The sequence below is a fragment of the Vulpes lagopus genome, chromosome 12 (genome assembly GCF_018345385.1).
Source record: "Vulpes lagopus strain Blue_001 chromosome 12, ASM1834538v1, whole genome shotgun sequence".
NCBI lineage: Eukaryota > Metazoa > Chordata > Mammalia > Carnivora > Canidae > Vulpes > Vulpes lagopus.
This window is the reverse complement of record NC_054835.1, coordinates 78204189-78227312: the sequence shown is the minus strand read 5'-3', so window position 1 is coordinate 78227312 and position 23124 is coordinate 78204189. Positions and strand designations below refer to the sequence as shown.

Sequence of the window (23124 nt, the reverse complement as noted above, 5' to 3'; positions counted from 1 at the left end):
CATCTTTTCATGTGTCTGTTAGCCATCTGTATGTCTTCTTTGAAAAAGTGTCTATACATGTCTTCTGCCCATTTCTTAAGTGGGTTATTTGCCCGTTGGGTGTTGAGTTTGATATAATCTTTGTAGCTTTTGGATACTAACCCTTTATCAGATATGTCATTTGCAAATATCTTCTCCCATTCCATAGGCTGTCTTTTAATTTTGTTTATTGTTTATTTTGTTATGCAGAAGCTTTTTATCTTGATGAAGTCCCAATAGTTCTTTTTTGCTTTTGTTTTCCCTGGGCTATGGTGACATGTCTAGTAAGAAGTGCCTCCCTCCCACCAAAGTCAAAGAGGTTTCAGCCTGTGTTTTTGGATTTTGATGGTTTCCTGTCTCACATTAAGGTCTGTCATCCATTTGAATTTATTTTTGTGTATGGTATCAGAATGTGGTCCAGTTTCATTCTTCTGCACATGGCTGTCCAGTTCTCCCAACACCATTTGTTGAAGAAACTGTCACTTTTCCAGTGGATATTCTTTCCTACTTTGTCAAAGATTAGTAGACCATAGGTTGTAGGTCCATTGCTGAGATCACTCTTCTGTTCCATTGATCTGTGTGTCTGTGTTTGTGCTAGTACCACACTGTCTCGATCACTACAGCTTTGTAATATAGCTTGAAGTCCAAAATTGTGATGCCTCCAGTTTTGTTTTTCTTTTTTTTCAGAATTGAAATCCATGAGCATGGAATGCTTTTCTATTTCTTTGTATCCTCTTCAATTTCTTTTGTAAGTGTTCTGTAGTTTTCAGAGGAAAGGTCTTTTACTTCTTTAGTTAGATTTATTCCTAGGTATCTTATGCAACAAACTTGTGCACGCTGATTTTATATCTTGCAACTTTGCTGAATCAAATATGAATTTTAGCAATTTTGGGGTGAAGTTTTTCAGGTTTTCTACATAGAGTATCATGTTATCTTCAAATAATGAAATTGACTTCTTCCCTGCTAATTTGGATGCCTTTTATTTCTTTTTGTTGTCCGATTGCTGAGGCTAAAACTTCCAGTACTGTGCTAAATATAACGGTGAAAGTGGACATCTTTGACTTGTTCCTGACCATGGGGAAAGCTCTCAGGGAAAAAAATTGAGGATGATATTAGCTGTGAGTCTTTCATATATGCCTTTATGATATTGAGGTGTATTACATCTTGAGGATGATATTAGCTGTGAGTCTTTCATATATGCCTGTATGATATTGAGGTGTATTACATCTATCCCTACTTTGTTGAAGGTTTTTATCAGGAAAAGATGCTGTATTGCGTCAAATGCTTTTTTCTGCATCTACTGACAGATTATATGGTTCTTAGCTTTTCTTTTATTAATGTGGTGTATCATGTTGATTGATTTGCAATTATTGAACCACTCTGTGGCCCACTTGACTGTGGTGAATAATTCTTTCAATGTACTGTTGAATTTGATTTGCTAGTATTTTATTGAGAATTTTTGCATCCATGTTCACCAGTGATATTGGCCTTTAATTTCCTTTTTAGTCGGGTGTGTGTCTAGTTTGGGGATTGAGGAAATGATAGCTTTGTAGAATGAGTTTGGGAATTTTCCTTACATTTCTATTATTTGGAACAGTTTGAGAAGAATAGGTATTAACTCTTTAAATATTTGGTAGAATTTCCCTAGGAAGCCATCCAGCCCAGGACTTTTGTTGTTTTTTTTTTTTAAACATTGTATTTATTTATTCATAGAGACACAGAGAGAGAGAGAGAGAGGCAGAGACACAGGTGGAGGGAGAAGCAGGCTCCATGCAGGGAGCCTGACGTGGGACTTGATCCTGGGTCCGGGATCACCCTGGGCTGGAGGCGTCGCTAAACCCATCACTAAACCCGTCGCTAAACCCGTCGCTAAGCCACCAGGGCTGCCCAGGACTTTTGTTTTTGAGAGATTTTTGATAACTTATTCAGTTTCTTTGCTGGTTATGGGTCTCTTCAAATTTTCTCTTTCTTCCTTTTTCAGTTTTGGTAGCTTGTAAATTTCTAGGAAGCTGTCCATTGCTTCCAGGTCATGAAGTTTGTTGGCATATAAGCTTTCATAGTATTATTCTCTTATGATTGTTTGTATTTCTGTGGCATTGGTTGTGATCTCTCCTCAATCATTTATGATTTTATCTATTTGGGTCCTTTCTTTTTTTTTTCTTTTGATCCATGTTTATATATAGAATGTATATGTCCATTTCTTCATCTAACATAGTATGTTTTTAAATCTTTTGTAACTGACTTGCTTTCAAAATAGTATGTAATTGATCATATTTTAATTATTCCTTCTGTGGAGCTTATATTTAAACCAGCAAATGTTTGCTTTATAAGATTAAAAAATAAATAAACCAACAAAAATTATGTATTTACAAATACAGGATTTTATCATCTACTGTTTTTCTATTCCATATATATTTTGTAGTGTCCAAAACTATTTACATAGTTTAAGCACTCAGTTATTCCATTTATGAATCATCTCTTCCTTAAAACTATTTCTTTTCTGTCCTATAAACTTTCCTCCTTTTCTCTTTTCATTAATTAAGGCACTGTTAGTGTAGAAAGAGAAGGAAGATGGAAGAGATTTTCAATCAGTTGAATTTAATTTCTCTCTAATGTTTTCATTAAGGTTTTTGTAGATGAGATGGATGAAGCTAATAACACCCAGAGTGTTTTATGATCACCTGTAGATGATTTTTCCCAACGCACCACTTATTCTCTTAACAGTGATAATGAAGTTTGGACTCCTCCATTAATTCTGTTTTGTCTAAACCTTAATATTCTAGGAATACCATAGCATATTACTTAAGTAAGGACTTAAAATGAGTTTGTTTTTCCATCTTTATGACAAGGTGAATTTGGTGAAGTTTGTAGTGGACGTTTGAAACTTCCAGGAAAAAGAGAATTACCTGTGGCAATCAAAACCCTGAAAGTAGGCTATACAGAAAAGCAACGCCGAGATTTCCTGGGTGAAGCAAGTATCATGGGACAGTTTGATCATCCTAACATCATTCACTTGGAAGGTGTTGTGACCAAAAGTAAGTAAAATAAACATTCTATGTGTGTGTGTGTGTGTGTGTGTGTGTGTGTGTGTGTGTGTATCATGAATATCTGGGTATCTTCTATTACGTTATTATGAATTTCAGGATAAAAAGAAAAGTAGCCACAGTAATGTTATTAAAAATTTCTTTATTATAATAGAACCTGAATTTCTATTTAGTTTTTCAAAACTATGTATTAACCCATTTACTATGAATTCACTAACAGGGAAAATGTATCCAGATAAAAGGAGTAGTAAATGTATCAACGTTTTTTTTTTTTTTTTATTTTGGCTCTTTCACTTTTTATCCTAATAAAATATTAACTTTAACATTTTGATTGTGGCATTGAAGTTTAACATTTGATAGAGTTACTATAACCATAGGTGCCCTGCCACTTTTAAACTGTTCTTTAAAGACAGATGTATTTCTTTCATTCATTTTTTTCATTGAGATCTTTTAATAATTTTAGGGAAATCAGAAGCCACAGAAGATTGGAAAAATTCATTGAGATTAATCATTTTCTTAAAGAAAATTTAATTTTTACTCAGAAATTATCTAAAATTTCACATCTCTTTTAAATTTGTATTTATGTCTTGTAAATGTGGTTATGTGACAAGCTTCCCATTACAGAGAGTTCAAATAATTTTTCATTCATCCAATCAAGTATTTTTGGGTCACATGACTGAAGTCTTTATTTAAATTCATTTTTTCTCTGTCATTTCTATGTGTTTATATTCACCACTTTCTAAATCATCTAAAAATTTTAGCAAGGAACATTCTTTAGGCTTGCTTTTAATTATTTGTTCACCTTCCAGTTGCTATTAATCACGTTTTACATTATATATGCTAAATATGCATATCAGCAATATGTATTCAATGAATGCCACCAATTTAAGTAATTTCAATTTATTAGATATCCAATTATGCCACTTATCGACATAAGTGGATTGAATACCCACTTATTTAGCTTTTAAAGATGGAAAACAAAATAGTAATAATAGAAACACAACTTTTTCACTATACAGACAAAAGAAGCAAGTCAAAATATTTGTATTTAACAAAATATTTGTATATAACAAGTTAATCCAAAATCATAATTTATTCACAGTAGGTCACAGATGAGAGAAGGTAGGAACCCCTTACAAGTTCTAAAACCGACCAAAGTGGAAGTTACCATATTGACGGTTGGCTGAACTTTTGAATCAGCTTTTATTGCTAGATTGTTTTTCCACATGTTTTAAAGAGATACACATTTCTAGTAAGAATTCTCCTAGAGAAATGTAGCATAGGAATAAAATAACCTGCAGAAAGGGAGGTTTCTTCAAAACTTAGGTGTGTTTCTTCCTCCAGATGCATATTCATTACTACCCCCTTGATAGTAACTCAAAGAATAACATTGTATTGTATTGTATTGCTTTCTATTGCTGGAGCAAGAAGGACAACCTAAAGTCATATCACACAATTAAGTTCCTAAAGAAAGGTGAGAGGCTGGGACAAGAGAAAGAAAGGTAGAGAATAAGGAAAAAAAATACGTTTTTTTAGTAATATGAGAAATTAAAATATTTTACAAAAATTGCACCCAATGATGAATGAGCAAGACTATTTGTAATGAGAATATGATGTAAAAAAGATCGTCCCTGGTACAATAAAATGAAATCAAAATTTGAATATGACTACATTGTATCTGAAGGAAAGGTTCTAAAAGGACATGAATGATTGCATGTGGCACTACTGTAGGAACAAGAATTATAACGATAATTGATTATTTCTTATGCAGTAATGATGCTATATAATATAAAGCATATTTCTTAATTGTAGTCATGGTAATAATAGTAGGCAAATATTTGATACATTTCATTTCTTTATCTCATTCTTAACACGGCTGCCAAATTTAACTTCCTCAAATAAACTCTGACCATGACCTCTTCAGGATAAATGTGGTCTATAGGCAGCCAGTTTACCTTCTGTAATGAGTTCAGATTTAATGTTTGGAACAGTGCCAGATCACTATTGCTATTATGGAAGATAGTATTGCATAATGGTCAAGAACATGGACTGTAGATCTAGCCACATACTGTAATTTTGGTTCTGCCATAAACTATGTGACTTTGAACAAGTTAGTTAGACATTCGGAAAACGTAGGCCTCATCAGTGACATGGGGTAAGAAAAGATAGTGAATAGTGAATTGGGGGAGGGGACATGAATACAGGTAAAGTCTAGAATGGGCAGGGCAAAGAACAGGTACTAAAACAATATATAGTGTTACTTTCTCCTTATATCTCTTCCTATGTTCTAAACTCCTTCACATGCATTGTTTCTTTTTTTTTTTTTTTTAAGTCCATGTTAACATGCTTGATATTTTGACCTGCCTACATTGCCTCTTCCTCTGGAACTTACACTCTCATATTCACCACCTTTTCAATTCCTTCAAAACCCTTTCAAATTACATCACATCCATGAAACAATCCCTCATCACTTCACCCTAAAGTACTCCCTTCTTCTTTGAACACTGTGCCAATGTACAGATTTTTGCAATTGCCTGTAATGATCCTTCATTTGGCCAAAACTCTTATTCAAATCTTTCATTTCATTTTGTCCTTTTTGCATATATTTTTAACTCCCTAGCTAAAAAAATAAAATAAATAAAAAATAAATAAAAACATTTTAAAGTCTGATCCTAGAAGACAGAGACAGTATCCTAAATATTTATGTAAGCCTATCATACCTAAAGCTAAACCAATCCATAGTCATGTTAGTTAACATTTTGAGCTTCAATATCACCAATAAAAAGGGGAAATCATACCTAACTTGTATGATTGTTATGCAGATTGACTTAAGGTATATTTGTGTGTATGAACAAAACTGCAGGTAATTAGAATAGTGAATATTTATTTTAATCTAAGTGAATACATCAGATACTAGTGGATTAGTCCCCAAAATCATTAGTTTATATTCACCTACTTTTATAGATCCCTGATTTATTATACAAACTGTTTAATGTGAATGGATCATGGCTGAGGCAAAGTAAGACAACTAAATTTCTCATATTCAGTTAACTTAATTTGCCATATATTTTATACACACTTGAAACCTATATCAACAAATGATCTTATCTGAATTTTAGTCTAAAAAACAGTACTGTGGTTAGGAATACAGATTTGAAATTTCGAATCTCCTAATAAAATATTCTATCTGATGTTGCTGCCATGAAACTAAACATATACATAAAGCAAAATGAAAATATTAAAAATATTTCTGTCTTGTTTTCAGTTCTGTGTGAACTCGAACTGCATTTCCCCTTAATAAATGTACCTCTTGATGTTCAGCTGAGGAAGTCTTCAACTTGTTTTTAATTTACCATGTTGCAACTCACTTTATTTGTGTCCTTAATTTCATGCTCTCTGATCTGATGCTAATTTATTCAACAATTATTCTCAACCTGCAGCACACAGATAATGAGACATAAGTGCAACTAAATCTTGTGATGTTTCTGATTGAAACTGAGGTAGGGAGTCTGAAGTAGCACTCCTATGGGTGGTGTCATCATGAACCTTCATCTTTCCCCTATTACTGCCCTACGTGCCAGAAACATAGGCCCAAATTCAAATTCATTCTGTGATGTGTTGTTAAACAGGGCATATCATAGTTATATATTCTAGAGAGACTTCCTGACAAATGATGTAAAAAACCCTCAGATCTAGGCTTAATTGACTCATTCACAATACAAGATGCTTTAATGAAATATATACAGTGCCAATTTTACTATTTGTAGAGATTGAAAAATACAGTAAAAATGGGAAAATAATTTTCCCATTGCAGCACCTTTCTTTATGATTTATCTTTCCCCACTTATGGAAATTATTATCAAAATTGACTAAAGGAATACTTCTATTGAGTCTTAAATGATTTACAGTTATATTTCTTTTTTTTAAGATTTATTTATTTATTTATTCATGATAGACAGAGAGAGAGAGAGAGAGAAAGGCAGAGACACAGGAGGAGGGAGAAGCAGGCTCCATGCCGGGAGCCTGATGTGGGACTCGATCCCGTTCTCCAGGATCGCGCCCTGGGCCAAAGGCAGGCACTAAACCGCCAAGCCACCCAGGGATCCCCTATAGTTATATTTCTTAATCTAAGGTCATGGACAAATACATTTGGTTCTTTTGTAAAATAAATATATTTAAGCAAAATATTAGAGGAACATTAGAGGAATCTCTCCCTATTTCTTTTTATTTCTATGTCTGAAGAGATAGCACATTCAATGACAATGGATTGTTTAAATTGTCAGACAATTTTGACTTATATAAATTTGTTATTTCAAATATAGTATTTCATTCTATCTTAAAAAGATACTTCCATTTCGCAGGCTCTTATTATATATTATCCAGGAACATTTCAACAATCTTCAAACTAGCCTTTCTACTTTTGTCTTTTCTCACATGAGCCCATTCCACAGATGTTATACCAGGGTAGGTTTTACTAAATCACTGCTTTCCTCTGATGCTTCATCACCAAACAAGCAAATGAAGCAAAACATATATACTTTGATGTTTAACCCACTATAATTTTAGCCATAACTGCATCTTTCACTATTTCCTTTCTATAAAAACTCTGTCGAGTTCTTGTTCTACCCCTTTGAAATATTCCATTCAGCCCTAGAATGTCCTCTCCACTTTCCTTGGCTCTACTTGACCTTCAAGATGAATTCAGATGTGGCTTTCTCCACGAGATCAGTGTCATTTATCTTCATTTTTCTTCCTATTCTCAGTGTCTGCCTTGCATACAGGAACCACTAAATAATGTTGAATAGCTCAGTAAAGAAAAGCTCCCCAGTTCCACAAATAGCTCAGTAAAAGAAAGCTTCCTGGTTCTACATTAGAATTTAAGCCTCAAAGAGCAGAGATTTTTGTTGCCTTGCTCACCAATATGTTCAGATCAGTGCTCAGCATGGGTAGTATTTCATGGATCTGTTGAATGAGTAAATTCTCAGCCAGAGACAATCTTATACACTCTAGTTGCATTTCTCTGCACTTTGTCTTGCTATGTGTGATATCATAGTTATCCCTCTGCACGTTTTATCATCCTTACTACAAAATAAGCCTCTTGAAACTGGTATGTTTATAGCTCCCCTAGTCTCTATCATAGGGCCAGACACATTAGGTAATTTTTAAAAAAGACATAAATGATATTAAATGAGTGAATGACTAAATGCAGTTATGTAAACATTTAAAACTAGTTAAAGGTATATATAGTTTACATTTTATTCTTAAAACCTTATTCTATAAAACTATCAGTCTTTAGAAAAAAATAAATTCATGTGAAGGAAATTGTTTGATAATCTTTTCACAGGATTTTGGATATAACAGCCATTACCACCACTAACAATTAACATTGCTTTAGGAATTTACTAAGCTTAATTCTCTTAATTTATTATTTCCTTTAATCTGAACAATAATGCTATGGTTTAGACATTAGTATTTGTTCTCATTTTACAGATAGGGAAAATTGACTTTATATATATATATATATTTTTTTTTTTGAAAATTAACTTTAAAGAGGTCAAATACCCCATCCAGTATCATAAAACTAGCATAATATAATGCCACATTTTTAAAAAAGATTTTATTTATTTATTCATGAGAGACACACACAGAGAGAGGCAGAGACACAGGCAGAGGGAGAAGCAGGCTCCATGCAGGGAGCCCAATGTGGGATTCGATCCCAGGACCCTAGGATCACATCCTGAGCTGAAGGCAGGCACTCAACTTCTGAGCCACCCAGGCGTCCCATAATGCCACATTTTAAAAACAGTTTTACATACCTTCCAAGCCCAAGCTCTTAGAGTTTACATTACCAATTTCATATTTCAACACTCAGTATACACTTGACATTTATTTATTCAATGATTTTAACTGATCACCTAATACATGTCTTTTGCTATTAATCAGGATACAGCAGAAATTAAAAAGACTGAGTTCCTGCCTTTATGAAGTTTGCTTTGGGTGGGAGAGACAGAAACTAAGTGAATAAATACATTTATAATGTATTAAATGAGAAAATAAAGCTAGATGAGGAAATTAAGGATTTCTTCTATTGAGGGTTGGGATTTTTATTTTATTTATTTCTATTTTATTTAGACCTCTCTGATAAGGCTTGAATGAAGTGAAGGCCTTACAGATATCCGGGGGCAAAATATTATAGAAATAAGGACCAGCAAGTCTCAAATGAGACTTGTATGGGATGTTCAAGAAACATTAAGGCCATTATTGCTTCAGTGGAATGAGGGAGAGGAGACTGGAAAGAGCTTAATTTGGAAATGTACTAGGAGGGTAGATAGTGCACATTCTTTGGTCCCTGTAAAGACTATCTCTTAATCTGTGCTTTGCAGCCTTTAGTACCAAGATGTGATGGAATCTGGTATCTGTGTACAAGATCAGTCAGGCTGCCATGTTAAGTATAGAGCCAAGTGTTTAGGCTGGGAGACCATGGGGAGGCTACTGACATTATTTATACCTCATTATGAATTTTTTTCATTATGAATTAGATTAGGATACTGATCGAACAAGATGATGGTAGTAGTTGAATTCTATATATATTTTGAAGACAATCACAGGAAGGCTTCTTGTGATTTAGATATGGAGTATGAGAAAAAGAGTAAATAATTATAAATTATTTGTCATGAGTTCCTCAAAGAAAGGAATTGCCATTTATGGGGAAAAGATTAGGAGGAGCAAGACTGTGGTTGGTTTGGACAATTTACATTTGAGAGGCCCGTAAGCATGCAGTGATTGATTTAACTTTAGTTCTAAAAATGAAAATGTTTGAAGTATGAGTATGCTTGAATTTTATATTGTGCATTTCACATAAAGAAACAAAGTCTAGGGATGTCTGGGTGGCTCAGTGTTTGAGTGTCTGTCTGCCTTTAGCTCAGGACATGATCCCAGGGTCCTGGGATTGAGTCCCGCATTTGGTTCCTTGTAGGAAGCCTGCGTCTCCCTCTGCCTATGTCTCTGCCTCTCTCTGTGTGTCTCTCATGAATAAATAAATAAAATCTTAAAAAAAAAAAAAAGGTGGGGGGGAGAACAAATTCTATGAACCAGTGATAAACCAGGCCAGCCCCAGTGACCCAGCGGTTTAGTGCCATCTTCAGCCTGGGGTGTGATCCTGGAAACCCGGGATCGAGTCCCACATCAGGCTCCCTGCATGGATCCTGCTTCTGTCTCTGCCTCTCTCTCCTCTCTCTCTCTCTTTCTCTCTCTCTCTGTCATCAATAAATAAAATCTTTTAAAAAAAAGGTGAATAGAAATAAAATCCAGTTCATTAACTCAGTACCTGTTTTTCTTTGTTAGGGCATAGAATGAGGTTTAAGAAATACAAAATAACTATTAGACATTTACAAGTGCTCTTCCTGATAAAATCTAAATCCTGCTTATCTGAAAAAAATAGAACTATAGAAACAAAATTTATTGGTTCATAAATTGGTTATTAGTAAATAAAACAATATAGTTTTAAATTATTTTCACCATTAATAAAACAAAGCTGTCAGATTTCTTAATTCCTGGATTCCCCACCTCCTCTGAAAAGTCCATAATTTCTGACACCATCAGGAATCATCTACCTTCACTAATGTCTGAACAATTATAATTCATTTTTAATTTGAGAAATGAGAAAGCTTATCAGTGTACAGAATCTGAAATAGAGGAAGGTATTATAGAAAGTTTTGAGTTTCTATTTATAGAGACATTACTATTTTCATGTTCCGGTTTCAGATAAGGTATATAGACTTTTTATTTTATCATCTTTCTCCAAATTAAAATTACATAATGTTATAAATGATTTTTCCCTAAAGTGTTATCAACAACTAAGGATAATAATGGAATTAAAATACAAGTACCCTTCTAATTGCCCCATACTTTGTCCTCCATCCTTATCCCCTTAATAAGCATTATCTCTTCCAACTCTAAGCATAAGATTCCACTTTCTGGTTGACCATTAACCATTAATAATTGAACCAAAATATTTGACTTATCTCAAGTTTCCCTTGGGGTCAAAATAAAAGTAATTTCAAACAGCTGCAAGTTTTAGTATACTTAAATGGAATATCATCCAAATAGAATGACAGAGTGAAATAAAACTGTAGATATGTAAGTATAAGCAGAGGCATACTTTTAATTATTTAAAAGTCTTGTAAAATATTTCTAAGAGAAACCCAGTGACAATTATTCTCCAGTGAATTATGATGCTTCTAAATCAAATGCTCCCTGAGTAGAGCCCTAAGTGGTATCAAGTGTTTATTGATGAGCTAATGGTTTCAGAAAAGCATGTGGTATCAATGCAAATAAAATAATAAGCCCAGACTTAGCTGCAACTTTTGCAATGTGGCCTAGTTTACTGTTTCTCAAAATTTTATGTGCCTCTGAGGATATTGCTAAAATGTAGAATTTGTTTCAATAGATCAACTTGAGCATTACGATTATGCACTTCTAATATGCTCCCCAGTGATAGCTCTGCTGACTGTTAGGGCAACGCTCTGAAAGACAAGGGCTAGATCAACATTCTCCAAAGTTTGTTTCACTTAACACTGAGATATCTTATGGAAAAGGATTACTCTACCAAGGGTGGCATTTCTCTCCTGTCTTGGATTTGTGATGGACATTAGCACCAAAAAATCACAGAATAAGGAATCAAACACAGTTTTTCCACTGCAGTAAAATAACCTCCCATGTCATGTATCTGTCCTCTTATGTTTTCAAGTGTATATTGTTCATTATAACCACATGTTGTACAGATGATCTCCACAACTCTTTTGTCTTGCAAACTGAACATTTATACCTGCTGAAGAGCAACTCTCCCTTCCTTCTCCAGCTGCTAGCAATAACATTTCTACTTTGTTTCTATGGGTTTTATTGCTTTGTATACCTCCATATAAATAGAATCCAAGACCGTTTCACTATACAATATTTCAGAACACTCAGAACATATGTAAGTAATAGTCATATGTAAGGATATATTATTTACTGAGAGAAGCTAAATTCCTCTAGATCTGCCATTAGCGGCTGGATAGTTTGTCACGACAACAGTCATGATTACCAAGTTTGTGGTAACACAAAAGAGTAAATACTTGTGAGATTTTAAAATAAAATTTTAATTTTAAAATAAGTGTTTTAAAACTATAGGCATCATGGTGTGGAGGAAAGGAAAACATCTTTTAAAGTCAGGTGGACATAAATTAGATTCTCACCTTTGGTTCTTGTATATTGGCACTAGTCAACTCAAGTCATACATTGAATCTTTTTAAGCCTCACTTTCCTTTCTCTGAAAAATTTATTCTGTAATACCACTGTTACGGAATTTAATAAAATTAAAAATAACATTGTGCCTTATAAAGAGTGAAAATTCAATAAATCAATAGATTGTAGCTCTTTTGTGATTACCAAAACTGAATGACTAAATACAAGGTTGGTGAATTCCACAAATAATATGCTTCTATTAATACTTACACTGCCTGAGCTAGATCTTTGGTAAATAATATAAAATAATATAAAAACTCTGCTCTGTGATTAGAATCATGTTTTGACATGCTTTATGAGCTCTTTTTATATAGATTTTTGATAATATGCTTTCAAAATTATTGGCAAATCTATTCTTTGTCTGTACTTTGAGCTGGATAATGGAAAATGATTTCTACAGTTTTATTGAATTTACAAGGGTTAGAGTGAGCCACATTAATTATTGCTATGTCATTCTTGCAGGCTAGCAGGAACTGAGACAAAACATAAGCCAAACTAAATATAATTAGCATTAAAATGACTCAAGCATGAAAAATAATCGAATGGGTCCTAAAGTGTCTTATTCTTGTCAACAAAAGAAGATCCTGCTTGTTTGCAAACATTCATTTTAATTGCTTTTCTCCCATTTTCTAAAATGTGAGAAGTGTTTTAGTTCCCTATCATGCTTCTCAAATAATATTTTCGTTATTGACATTACAACCTACACTGTCATAAATAATTAATCTGACTTTTAAAACTAGGTGATGAAATCTAAGAAATCTTACAGAACAAATGCCAGGTGCCCATTTCCCTAAAAAAGTAAATGTATTTTTTTTTCTTTCCAAATGTATATTATTCAAAGTCTATAAGTCTTCTGATCGGTTCATTCTCTTTCCAGTGTAATTTTTTTTTCTTCTAAGCTCAGTGAATTTGGATTGAATTTAAGGAACAAACTCACCAAAGAAAAATATATTTTTACATAGGACTTTCACCCAACTTACACTCAATATACCTTGGGTGAGAAATACTAAATATTTACCACTGACCCATAATGGTAAAAGAAAAGTAAGAGTCTAAAAATTAAAGGGTAGATAAAATGAAGAAATTCTACAAAAAAAAAGTAGAAGAAAACTGAAAATTTCATAAGTAGAACTATCAGGGAGATCCTACAATCATAAAGGAGTGGGGTCAAATTGATAATTATGGACTAAGATCAGAGTATCAGTTTGATAGACAAGATACCTACTCATATATTATGAGCTGAGAGGTGCCAATGAGGGAAATCTAAGACTATTTTCTCTGAATATCTGTTGGAAATCAGTTCTTCCAATTCCAATTATACTATGACAATTCCCTCAGTGGATTTCTGTAAGTGAGAGTCAGAGTCAGAATAAAAGAGCTACCCAGGCTGATTCCAGAAAATGTAGGCCTCCTTCTAATTGGATCAGGGCTGAAGTTTAGCTGGAACATACCCTTTGGCTCTATTATCTCTAAATTTATTAGAATACTTTGTTAGTGTTTGATAAAAAGCTGGTGCCAGGATTACTTATATGTCCCCTTTGTATGACTACTCAGTTTCATCCCTGGTTACATCTGAATTCCCGAAACCAGCCAAATGAAGGGGTGATGATGTCTGGTACAGCAAGATATTCTGGATACTCCAGCATTATAGCTGGTGGAACTTCTGACACATATGTACCCATGCCAACGCAGGTGTCGAATATTTTGGCTTTCACCCTTGGGGTGGCATATTAGTTGTGGACTTTAGAAAGAAAGGGGCTTCAGCATTAATGAAAGTCTGTAATGGGCCCTTTGATGTGAGAATGGGACCACGAGGGTCCAAAACAGAATTTAGTCTCTTTTTAAATCTGTCTGAATTAAAACAGGTGTGGCAATATAATTAAAGTCAAATTAGAAGCCTTTCTCTACTCATGAGCCTTGATTAAAATTATATTAAAGAAAAAAAAGACTATTTATAATCTTTGCTTCTGTTGTGTTGTGACAGACATTTACAAATACATTATGAACCGTATTTATTTTTATTTTTTACTATTGTAGGCCCAGTCAGTTTTAAAATAAAGTCTTTCCCAGCTCATCTCCCATCACTTTTGCATCGAGAAAGTGAAAATCCAGAGCTCTAGCCATATTTGAACTTGATGGGTTCTTTCATGACTAGACAGCTTGGCACATGCTGCCTCTTCTTCCTGGAATATCTGTCACCTTTTATTACATCAGTGACCCCTGCAGTCTTCAAAGTTTAGATCAAATGATACCTTCACATCCAGTGCTCCTTCTCTGCATATGTTGCGTTTCACCTAAGATAGGCATCTACAAATATATGCCAAGTGAATTATTTCAGACAAACATTTTAAATTACTTTTATAAACATTAAACAGGAAGAGAGAAATGTATCTGGCTTTGCAATATACTCATAGCATTTCATTAAAAGAATATTGCTTCTGAAGTATTTTAAAAAGATATAGTTGTCTAAGTAAGACAGTCCCACCTTATTATTCCAAATAATACGTTTTAAGTGATCTTGATCTTGAAATGAAAAAATCCTTTTTATTCCTAGTTATTTCTTTTTTATATGTAATTGTCTAGCTTTCTGTAGCTTTAATTGTACTTCTAAATAGTGTTGTATGAATAAATATGCATGTTCTAATTCTATGACTTGAATTAATGATTTCTTAAGTAAAATAGAGATGTCTTTCTGGAGAATGCCACTACATTCATTATAATGCATTTCCTGATTGTACAAGCATTGTTTCCCCTCCTAATAAAATAAGTTAATTAATAGACATGTAAGATAGCATTTTTTGACATAAGGTCTCTTTTTACTTACCTCAAAATACTTTAAACTAATCCAAACTTTATGTAGCATGCCATATTAAATAGGAAAGGGGCATGCTTTAAAATATCGTGAGATTAATGTGAAGTGATAAAACTAACACTCATGTTTTAGATATTTTCTCATATAAAGAAGGATTTTTGGTCTTGTATTTTTCACCGTGTATCACAGATATATTGTATACAAAGTGCCTCAATTTTATAGGGGATAAAATACGATCTATTCTCATAGACAACTTATATCCAGCAAAAAGGTTAACCAGCAAATTCTAAGTGATAGGCACTATTCTAAGTGACTTGCAGATCCTTATGTCTTGCTGGATGCTCACCACAACTCTACGAGTTAGGTGCCATTAACACCCATCTTTTACAGATGGGAAAATCAAGGCACAGAGGTAATGATTGATTTGCACAAGATTGCATCATAATAAGTGATTGATCTGGGATTCAAAGCCACACAGTGTGACTCCACAGTCTGTCCAGCTAATCTCTACCTTGCACCCCTGCATCAGACATGAGAGAGGGAGGAAACAATGATTGCAAGAGAAGTTTCCAGATAGCAAGAGAAATTAGAACAAAGTCGAAGAATGAAAAACACTGGATTGACAGAGATTGTAAGTGTGTGACAGAGAAGGGAGAGTGAGGTAGGAATGAGGAAAGGAGTTACAAGAATAGAGAAATAAAGTTAGGAAAATACAACATATATTCAAGGGATCACAAGCAGTGCAGTTAGATGGGATAATAGTTTTTATTCAGAATTGTGGAAAAGATAAATACATTCACAATTCTTTGCTGGATATTATTTGGCACATTATACCATTAGCTCTATTAAAATAAAATGTATCTTTAAACTCATTTTTACATAAATTGATTTTAGTGTTGAAAATTATGTATTGTTATATCTTAAAGGTCAATCTGTTATTAATCTTTTGATAAGTTTCTTCTCACTGCCCCCTCACATTACACTAAGATACCATCATGTCATGAATTTACTTGCTTGTCAAAGTGGACACTTTTCAAAAGAATTATATACAGTATGAACAAAAATAACACCTTCTAGTAAAGTTTTTCTGGATAAGAATGCAAAATCAAAAAGTTGCAGTTCATACCACTGTTTTCTTTTCAGGCAAACCAGTGATGATAGTGACCGAGTACATGGAAAATGGCTCTTTAGATACATTTTTAAAGGTAGGTCTGAAACAAATTTAATTATTCAAAGTGTTGCTTGTATGTTGACTATGACTTTCAAGCTGAAATTGGGCCACTTTTGAGCAGAACTTATAAATCAATAGAAATATCTGGAGTCGGAATAGTCATACTTCAAAAAATAAACTTTGGATGTAAATTGTACTTTCTAGAAGCTTAAATCCAAAATCATATGTCCCTACAGTTTTATTTAAGTGAATGTTAATTTCCTTCCCCCCCAAAAAAATAAACAGAAATTGAAAGAAAGACAAGAGAAAGGAAGGGGAGGTGGAAAGGAAGGATAGAGGAAAGGGGAAAAAAAAGAGAAGCATTTTTTGCAAGTACCTAACTTTCTCAGAGTGTCTAATATCAGGCAGAGGAAGGAAAAGATGTCTAAAAAGTCCATGCAAATCATCTGTGTTGATGAAGAAGTTAAATGGGCTTATAACCCATCTGAGAGCCAGCCACGACTTGTGCAAGTGCAATGGTCATATGGTGACAGACAACATCACTAATGCTGTCAGACCTTCTGTGTTGCAGGAAAAGATTCTTTTTTATGTGCAAGCGTCCAAATTTTACTTGTTGGAAACTCATTATGTTATCAAATAGCTTGTGCCAACGGTGTAACATATTTGCAGGCCCAGTTGAACCTTATAGGCTGTCACTTTTCCACATTTCCTATAGTGACTCCTACCATTGATTAGGGGAGGTGATGGCACAGCGATCAACCTGACGGTTACCCCAGGGCCCTGTGCACTGATGCCAGCTGTCTACTGACAAGGCGTCCTTTCCTTCTAATCTCCAGCCTCCCCCAGATTCTGTTACCGGATTTCTTATGCATGTTTTCAAGTTCTCTAGTCTCTCACGGCTGTATCATCCCTTTATTGCAAAATAATCATCTGTTGGGCCTTACGCTGTGTGGCTGCACCTAAGTCCGGTGCCCTTGACAAAGACAGCAAGCTGCCAAGAGTCACCAATGTTGTCCTGGTCATGGCCCTGGCACGTCCCTCCCACGTGTGCTCATGTGTGCCTGAATGATCTCCATCTCCGGCCACTTCGGGCTCACCCCAACGTGCCTTTCCAGCTAGCTTATCTTAAAGCACCCCAAAAAAGTTACAGTGTTTGTCTAAGGCAGGTACTAGGTCGGAATGATGAAATACTGCCCCCAACGACTGAGAATAAATGAATTGCAATGCAGAAAAGGGCAACTAACTTCGATTTTTGACAAGGGCTTTCAAAGCCTTGAGAGGCTTTGACCAAAGCAGAGGACTGATCCAGGGTACAAAGTTAATGATTTATTTCATAACTCCTTCCATCCTCCTTCAGTTAGAAATTGCATATGAATTTGGTGAGAGTATTCATTTGGGGTTTGAAGGCAGATCCTTTCTAATCTGCCCCCAGTGATTGTTGTTGCTGGATTAATATTTCGACATCATTTTAATAGAAAAACGATGGGCAATTCACCGTGATTCAGCTCGTTGGCATGCTGAGAGGCATCGCTGCAGGAATGAAGTACCTTTCCGACATGGGCTACGTGCATAGAGACCTTGCTGCCAGAAACATCTTAATCAACAGTAACCTTGTGTGCAAAGTGTCTGACTTTGGACTTTCCAGGGTGCTGGAAGATGATCCTGAGGCAGCCTACACCACGAGGGTAAGATCTAACAGAATGCATTTCTGAAACACTAGACTAGAGACATTTAATTTTTAACGATTTTTAAAGGAAATAGCAAAGAGGACATTCCTCTCACATAGGAAGACAGAGAGAGAAAGGGCTGGTGGGAGGGGGAGTTAAAAAGTCCAGATAATTCTACTTGTTAGATATCTGCAAATTTCCCTTTTAAACTCAAATAAACAAAGTGTCACTCTATGGGGCATAATAATTCAGTTTTCTTCCTACAGATGCAGGAAACAAAAACTTTGAGTTCAGAGTGAATACAACATTATAAAAATTAAACAGTTTTAAAGGTAAAAGAGAAAGTTAAAGAGAGAATCTCCTACATTAAAAGCAATAAATATTATATACATATGGACAAATAAGTGTGTATAACATTATTGGGTAGCTTAAAGTCTCTGTACTATAGTGTCTTCATTTTTTAAAACAAATACAGAAATATCTAATCCTACCATTTAAGGATTCACATGGTAGGGAATAAAAGAACTATTCCTTCAAAAAGTTTTGATTTACTGGAGGTATTTTAATGCCTAATTACTTCCCTGACATGCTATATTAACTGTTAGGCCCACATCTATGGAAAATTGGTCACTAACTCATGTTGTCATAATTAGCATAAATCAACGTCCTCTTCCAGCAAAGTAATTGCTTCCTGAATCGATATAGTATGTATCTGACGATTTTTTTCTATGGACATCTGTGGGTATTTGGTACAACAGAATTTTCTGAACAGTCTATGTATTGCACCTTTTGAGTTTGAATCCCTTATGAGAAACTGTATTTGGTTAATTATAAATCTTTTCAATGTCAAGAAAACATGAAGTTAGATATCCTTAATGTTCCAACTCCCTGTGAAGCTAGGAATATTTATCATCATATATTTTTCACTATAAGATTCAATTAACTTTTGTTTCAATACAGAAGAACACTTCTGGCATCTCACATTCTTAAGATATATGTATTGCACATTTGTTTCTTTAATTCAATTTTTTAAATGGCTTCCACTCATAGTCTAACAATAAACTCTTTTCATAGATTATAAGGCTTTGTTTTGTTTTGTTTTGTTTTGTTTTTTCAGTATTGCTTTGTGATTCATGCATGTTAAGGGACTGTACTATACTGAAAATCAAGAGTAACTTATCTAAGCAAACAAAGTCTTCTAATGGTTAGCTTAATAAATCAATCAGTTAATTGATGGGATATCCTTCTTCTTCTAGACCTAATTATCATTGTCATTATTTGCCTTAAATGAAGCCTCAGTTAAGCATTCTCTTGGGATTAGGGTTACACTTAATAAACTTAGCCTAAGCAAGAGGGAGTTTATAGAAAAATCCATTCCCAGTATGATTGGTTGATGTCTTAGTTAAATGCATAAGATAGATTTGTCAAGGTCTGTGTCAATGTAGCGTGCTGGGGTGGGGAGAAAAGGGTGGAAGGGGAGGCAGAGTTCCCAAGACCCTTAAGGCTTACTCCTCTGAGATGAGCCATGATAGCAATTTGTGGAGAATCCATATACTAAGAGATAAGAAGATAAGGGAACTTCAGATAATTGTGACATCAAATATGATGGTCAGAGGACCAGGAGAAAAATTCTAGGCTCCACAAAGTATATTTTTAAGAGGAATAGTGATAATATGTAATAGAATATCACAATGACATATGGCCATGTCTAATGATGTGATTTTACCCATCTACCCATGAATATTTAATTAACAAAAGTATGTATAAGGAAAGTCTTCTTAAAGTGGCGTTACCATATATGTAAGAAGCAGATAATTTAAACACAGTTTGAGTAGTCCAAATTAACCTGAGCTCACAGAACAATTTCAAACATTACCTCAAACTCTTATTTCCTCATGTCCTGAAACTTTGATTCATAAAGAGCAACGTAACTTCCACTTTTGGTAGTGTATGAATTAAATTATTTCTTCTCTGCAAAATGGGATGGCAAAGGTTGCTCTTCATCTTTTATACAAGAAAATATTCAAAACCTATGCCCTTCCCCTTTTAATATAGTTTTGCTTGTGGATGAAATGTTTGGTTTCCTGGGTTTGCCTATAGGATACAAAGTATTTCTTTTTTACCGTGTAAAAGTCTCCAAATCTTGGTAATGTCAAGTTTTCCCCTCACAATCTAATATTTCCATAATTTTTAATTCAGTTAAATTGAATGAGATACCTGTCTCTTAGGTGAAATTAAAAACAGCCTATAACAGAACAAATACAAAAATAGGTTGGCAGAAAATAAGAAAAATCAAGACTAAAAGAAATTGCACAATGACAGAGGAAATATAACTATATCTGACTTTCACGCTTGTCTTATTAACTGTTAAACCTCTCAGGGTTGCATTCAGCAATCAAGACTTACCATTTATAATTCCTATGTTAAAGGAAAAAAAAAAAAACACCCTGGGAATTTGAGTCCTTTACTCTCCGTTAGAAAGTCATGAAAGTATACCTTATTGATTTGCTTGACTGCTTGCTTTCCCCTCTCAGAGCTGCCATCATGATACTGTAATTGAGATGTGGGTCCTGTATGTGTTCCAGTAGTCAAACAGAATTTAAACCAGAAACCTTCCGGACAGCCAATTAGTAGTCAGTCTACAAGTGCTTACGGGCTGAGATATGTGAAAAGAGACTGCAGGCTGTCAAACAGATTCACTTAAAAATGCTACATCTCTTTCTAGATCTTTCCACTAAGAAAGCAATATCCTGAGTTTCATTTGAAGGATGTGGGAATTCTTTTATTCTTTTTCCATTTTAGGGAGGCAAAATTCCAATCAGATGGACTGCTCCAGAAGCTATAGCTTTCCGAAAGTTTACCTCTGCCAGTGATGTCTGGAGCTATGGAATAGTGATGTGGGAGGTTGTGTCTTATGGGGAGCGTCCCTATTGGGAGATGACCAATCAAGACGTAAGTATGGAACTACTCTCCCTCCAGTTTGGGATGAAATGCTTTGTTCTCTGAGTCAGGAGACAGAAAATGTTTCATTTCTCACAATGACAGTTGCTTTAAAAAAAATGAAATACTTTGCTTACCCTCTGATCTGTTTTGTTGTTGTTGAAATAGCCTTTATGCAGAAACTCAAAATAAGTTAGTACAAAGGATAGGAAGTCACTATTACATAAAAGCTCAGTCCCTTGCCAGACAGTTTTAGCTGTATTATAGTGACGGTTCACTCATTTTATGTCAGTACCATTTTCAAAGATGAAGAACGAGCCATCAGAGAATGAATACTGACAGCCAAGGTTTTATGATTTGCATTTGATAAAGGCAGCTAATACTCCAAACCAAAAGGATGAATGATATTGATTTAATAGTGGATGCTCTGAGGGGATAGAAAATAATAATCTGTGTTTCTTTATCTTTAAAAAAAAACATGTAAGAAGAGTTGGATTGTCTATTAATTTGGGGAAAAACACAGATTTTTTTTTTATATAGAAAAATAATGCATGCTTAGAATAGTAGGATCCTGAAATTAAAAGAGCTATGAAAGAATCTTCTATTCAAGTTCAGATGTTTATTATGTGATGCCTGACACATGGCTCTTTGGTCTTTGCTTTTGTAATTTTTTCATTGTTACTATTCAGTACAGTCCTTCCCATTTTGGATCACATTGAAATTTGATATTTTCCCTTCAAAGTACCAACAACTATGAAGACAGCTAACATTTATTGAGCCCTAACTATGTGCCACATACTGTCTTAAGTGCTTTATCAACTACCTCATTACTTCCTTCTAAAACCAGTATATGGAGCAGTCCGAACTCAACAGCATACTGATTTAAAACATTTATTTTTTCCTCCAATTATTTCTTATCCATGCTCTGTAAAATCTCCTACTCCTATGCCTTCAGGGGTTATTAGACAAATACTATAGTTCTTCAACTGCATTTTGTTGAAACAGTCCCATGCCAGTAATTAAGATTCAATTTCAGATATAAAAATTCAAGTCCAGTCTAAATCAAAGTCAATGCCATATCCATTTCAAAGTGTTTTCCACAATTACAGGGTCAGCGTGATCCTCAGCACCTAGACTGGGAAGGAAGAATGGTCATGTGTTTGTTCCTCTTCCTCCTTCGTCAAAGTTTGTATCTAGATTTTTCAGGGCTGTCCTTGATGGGTGGATATGTAGAAAAGAAAGGGCAAGATTGTTTTTCTGTGAGTTTACTGATCCTTCCTGCCAGGCTCATACTCAAACCTCAGTTGTCTAGTGAGGTACGTGTCAGAGGTCTTACACGGACCCCTGGGGAAGGCTTCTCCTTGCAGGTCGCTAGAGGATGAGGATGCACTCCAACAGAATTCTCTGAGTTCCTCTCACTCACTGCCTACCCCCACTTCACGATCTCTCACGGTACCATACACATGTGCACTTCACCTGACGGAAACCCATTCTAGTGGGATGCTTTACCGTTGTTCCTTCTTTTGGACCATTATTGCAGACTGCTCCAGACAGCCTGCCTTCTTCAAATTTCTCTGGGTGAGAAACCAGGGTCACACTTCAGTTTTTCCAAGAGTTATTTCATGGCATTCTTCTCTGATAGCAATAGTAAATTGGGCTTAATGCATTCCCACCTTTCAATAAGCCTACAGCAAGGCAGCCAACCTCCTCTTTTTGTAGTTACTTAAAATTGCTACAATTGGTTTTCTCTGTGTCCCACTCATTTGGCTTTGGGAGGGAGTACTGACTTATATTTCTCTAAATTTTGGAGAACATAGTGTCTGTTCTCCTCAGGTTTGTGATTTTAGGCCAAGGGCTATGGTTAAAAAAAGGTATCACGGAATAACTCATCGGAAGACGCTATTATTTTTCCTGTTTTGCAGTTAAGAAACTGAGCTTCGAGAGATTAAATGACTTTCTTAAGCTCACAAAAAAATAATAAAAGTAACACCAGAAATTTTAACATGATTCTCTAAAATTTGTGTACCAGACTACCATGCTGTCTCTGACTGAATCAATGTCTACTTCTTCCCTTTTGTTTTCAACCAGTGATCCTAGATCAGCCATCTGAATATTATAAAATAATATATATTTATCAATACATAATGATTACTCTGGTTTTTATAGTCTAAACAAAGACCACAGTTA

General features: G+C 34.6%; 1 protein-coding gene across 7 annotated transcripts in view; it reads left to right on the top strand.

Annotated features, from left to right (window-relative positions):
- EPHA5 (EPH receptor A5) overlaps positions 1 to 23124 on the top strand; it is a 345616-nt gene that overhangs the window by 299196 nt on the left and 23296 nt on the right. For all 7 annotated transcript variants that reach the window (XM_041726499.1, XM_041726497.1, XM_041726495.1 and 4 more), the window contains 4 exons: positions 2868 to 3053; positions 16303 to 16364; positions 17806 to 18015; positions 20800 to 20949. In XM_041726499.1, coding sequence (XP_041582433.1) covers positions 2868 to 3053; positions 16303 to 16364; positions 17806 to 18015; positions 20800 to 20949 — 608 coding nt within the window. The remainder of the gene's footprint in view (positions 1 to 2867; positions 3054 to 16302; positions 16365 to 17805; positions 18016 to 20799; positions 20950 to 23124) is intronic.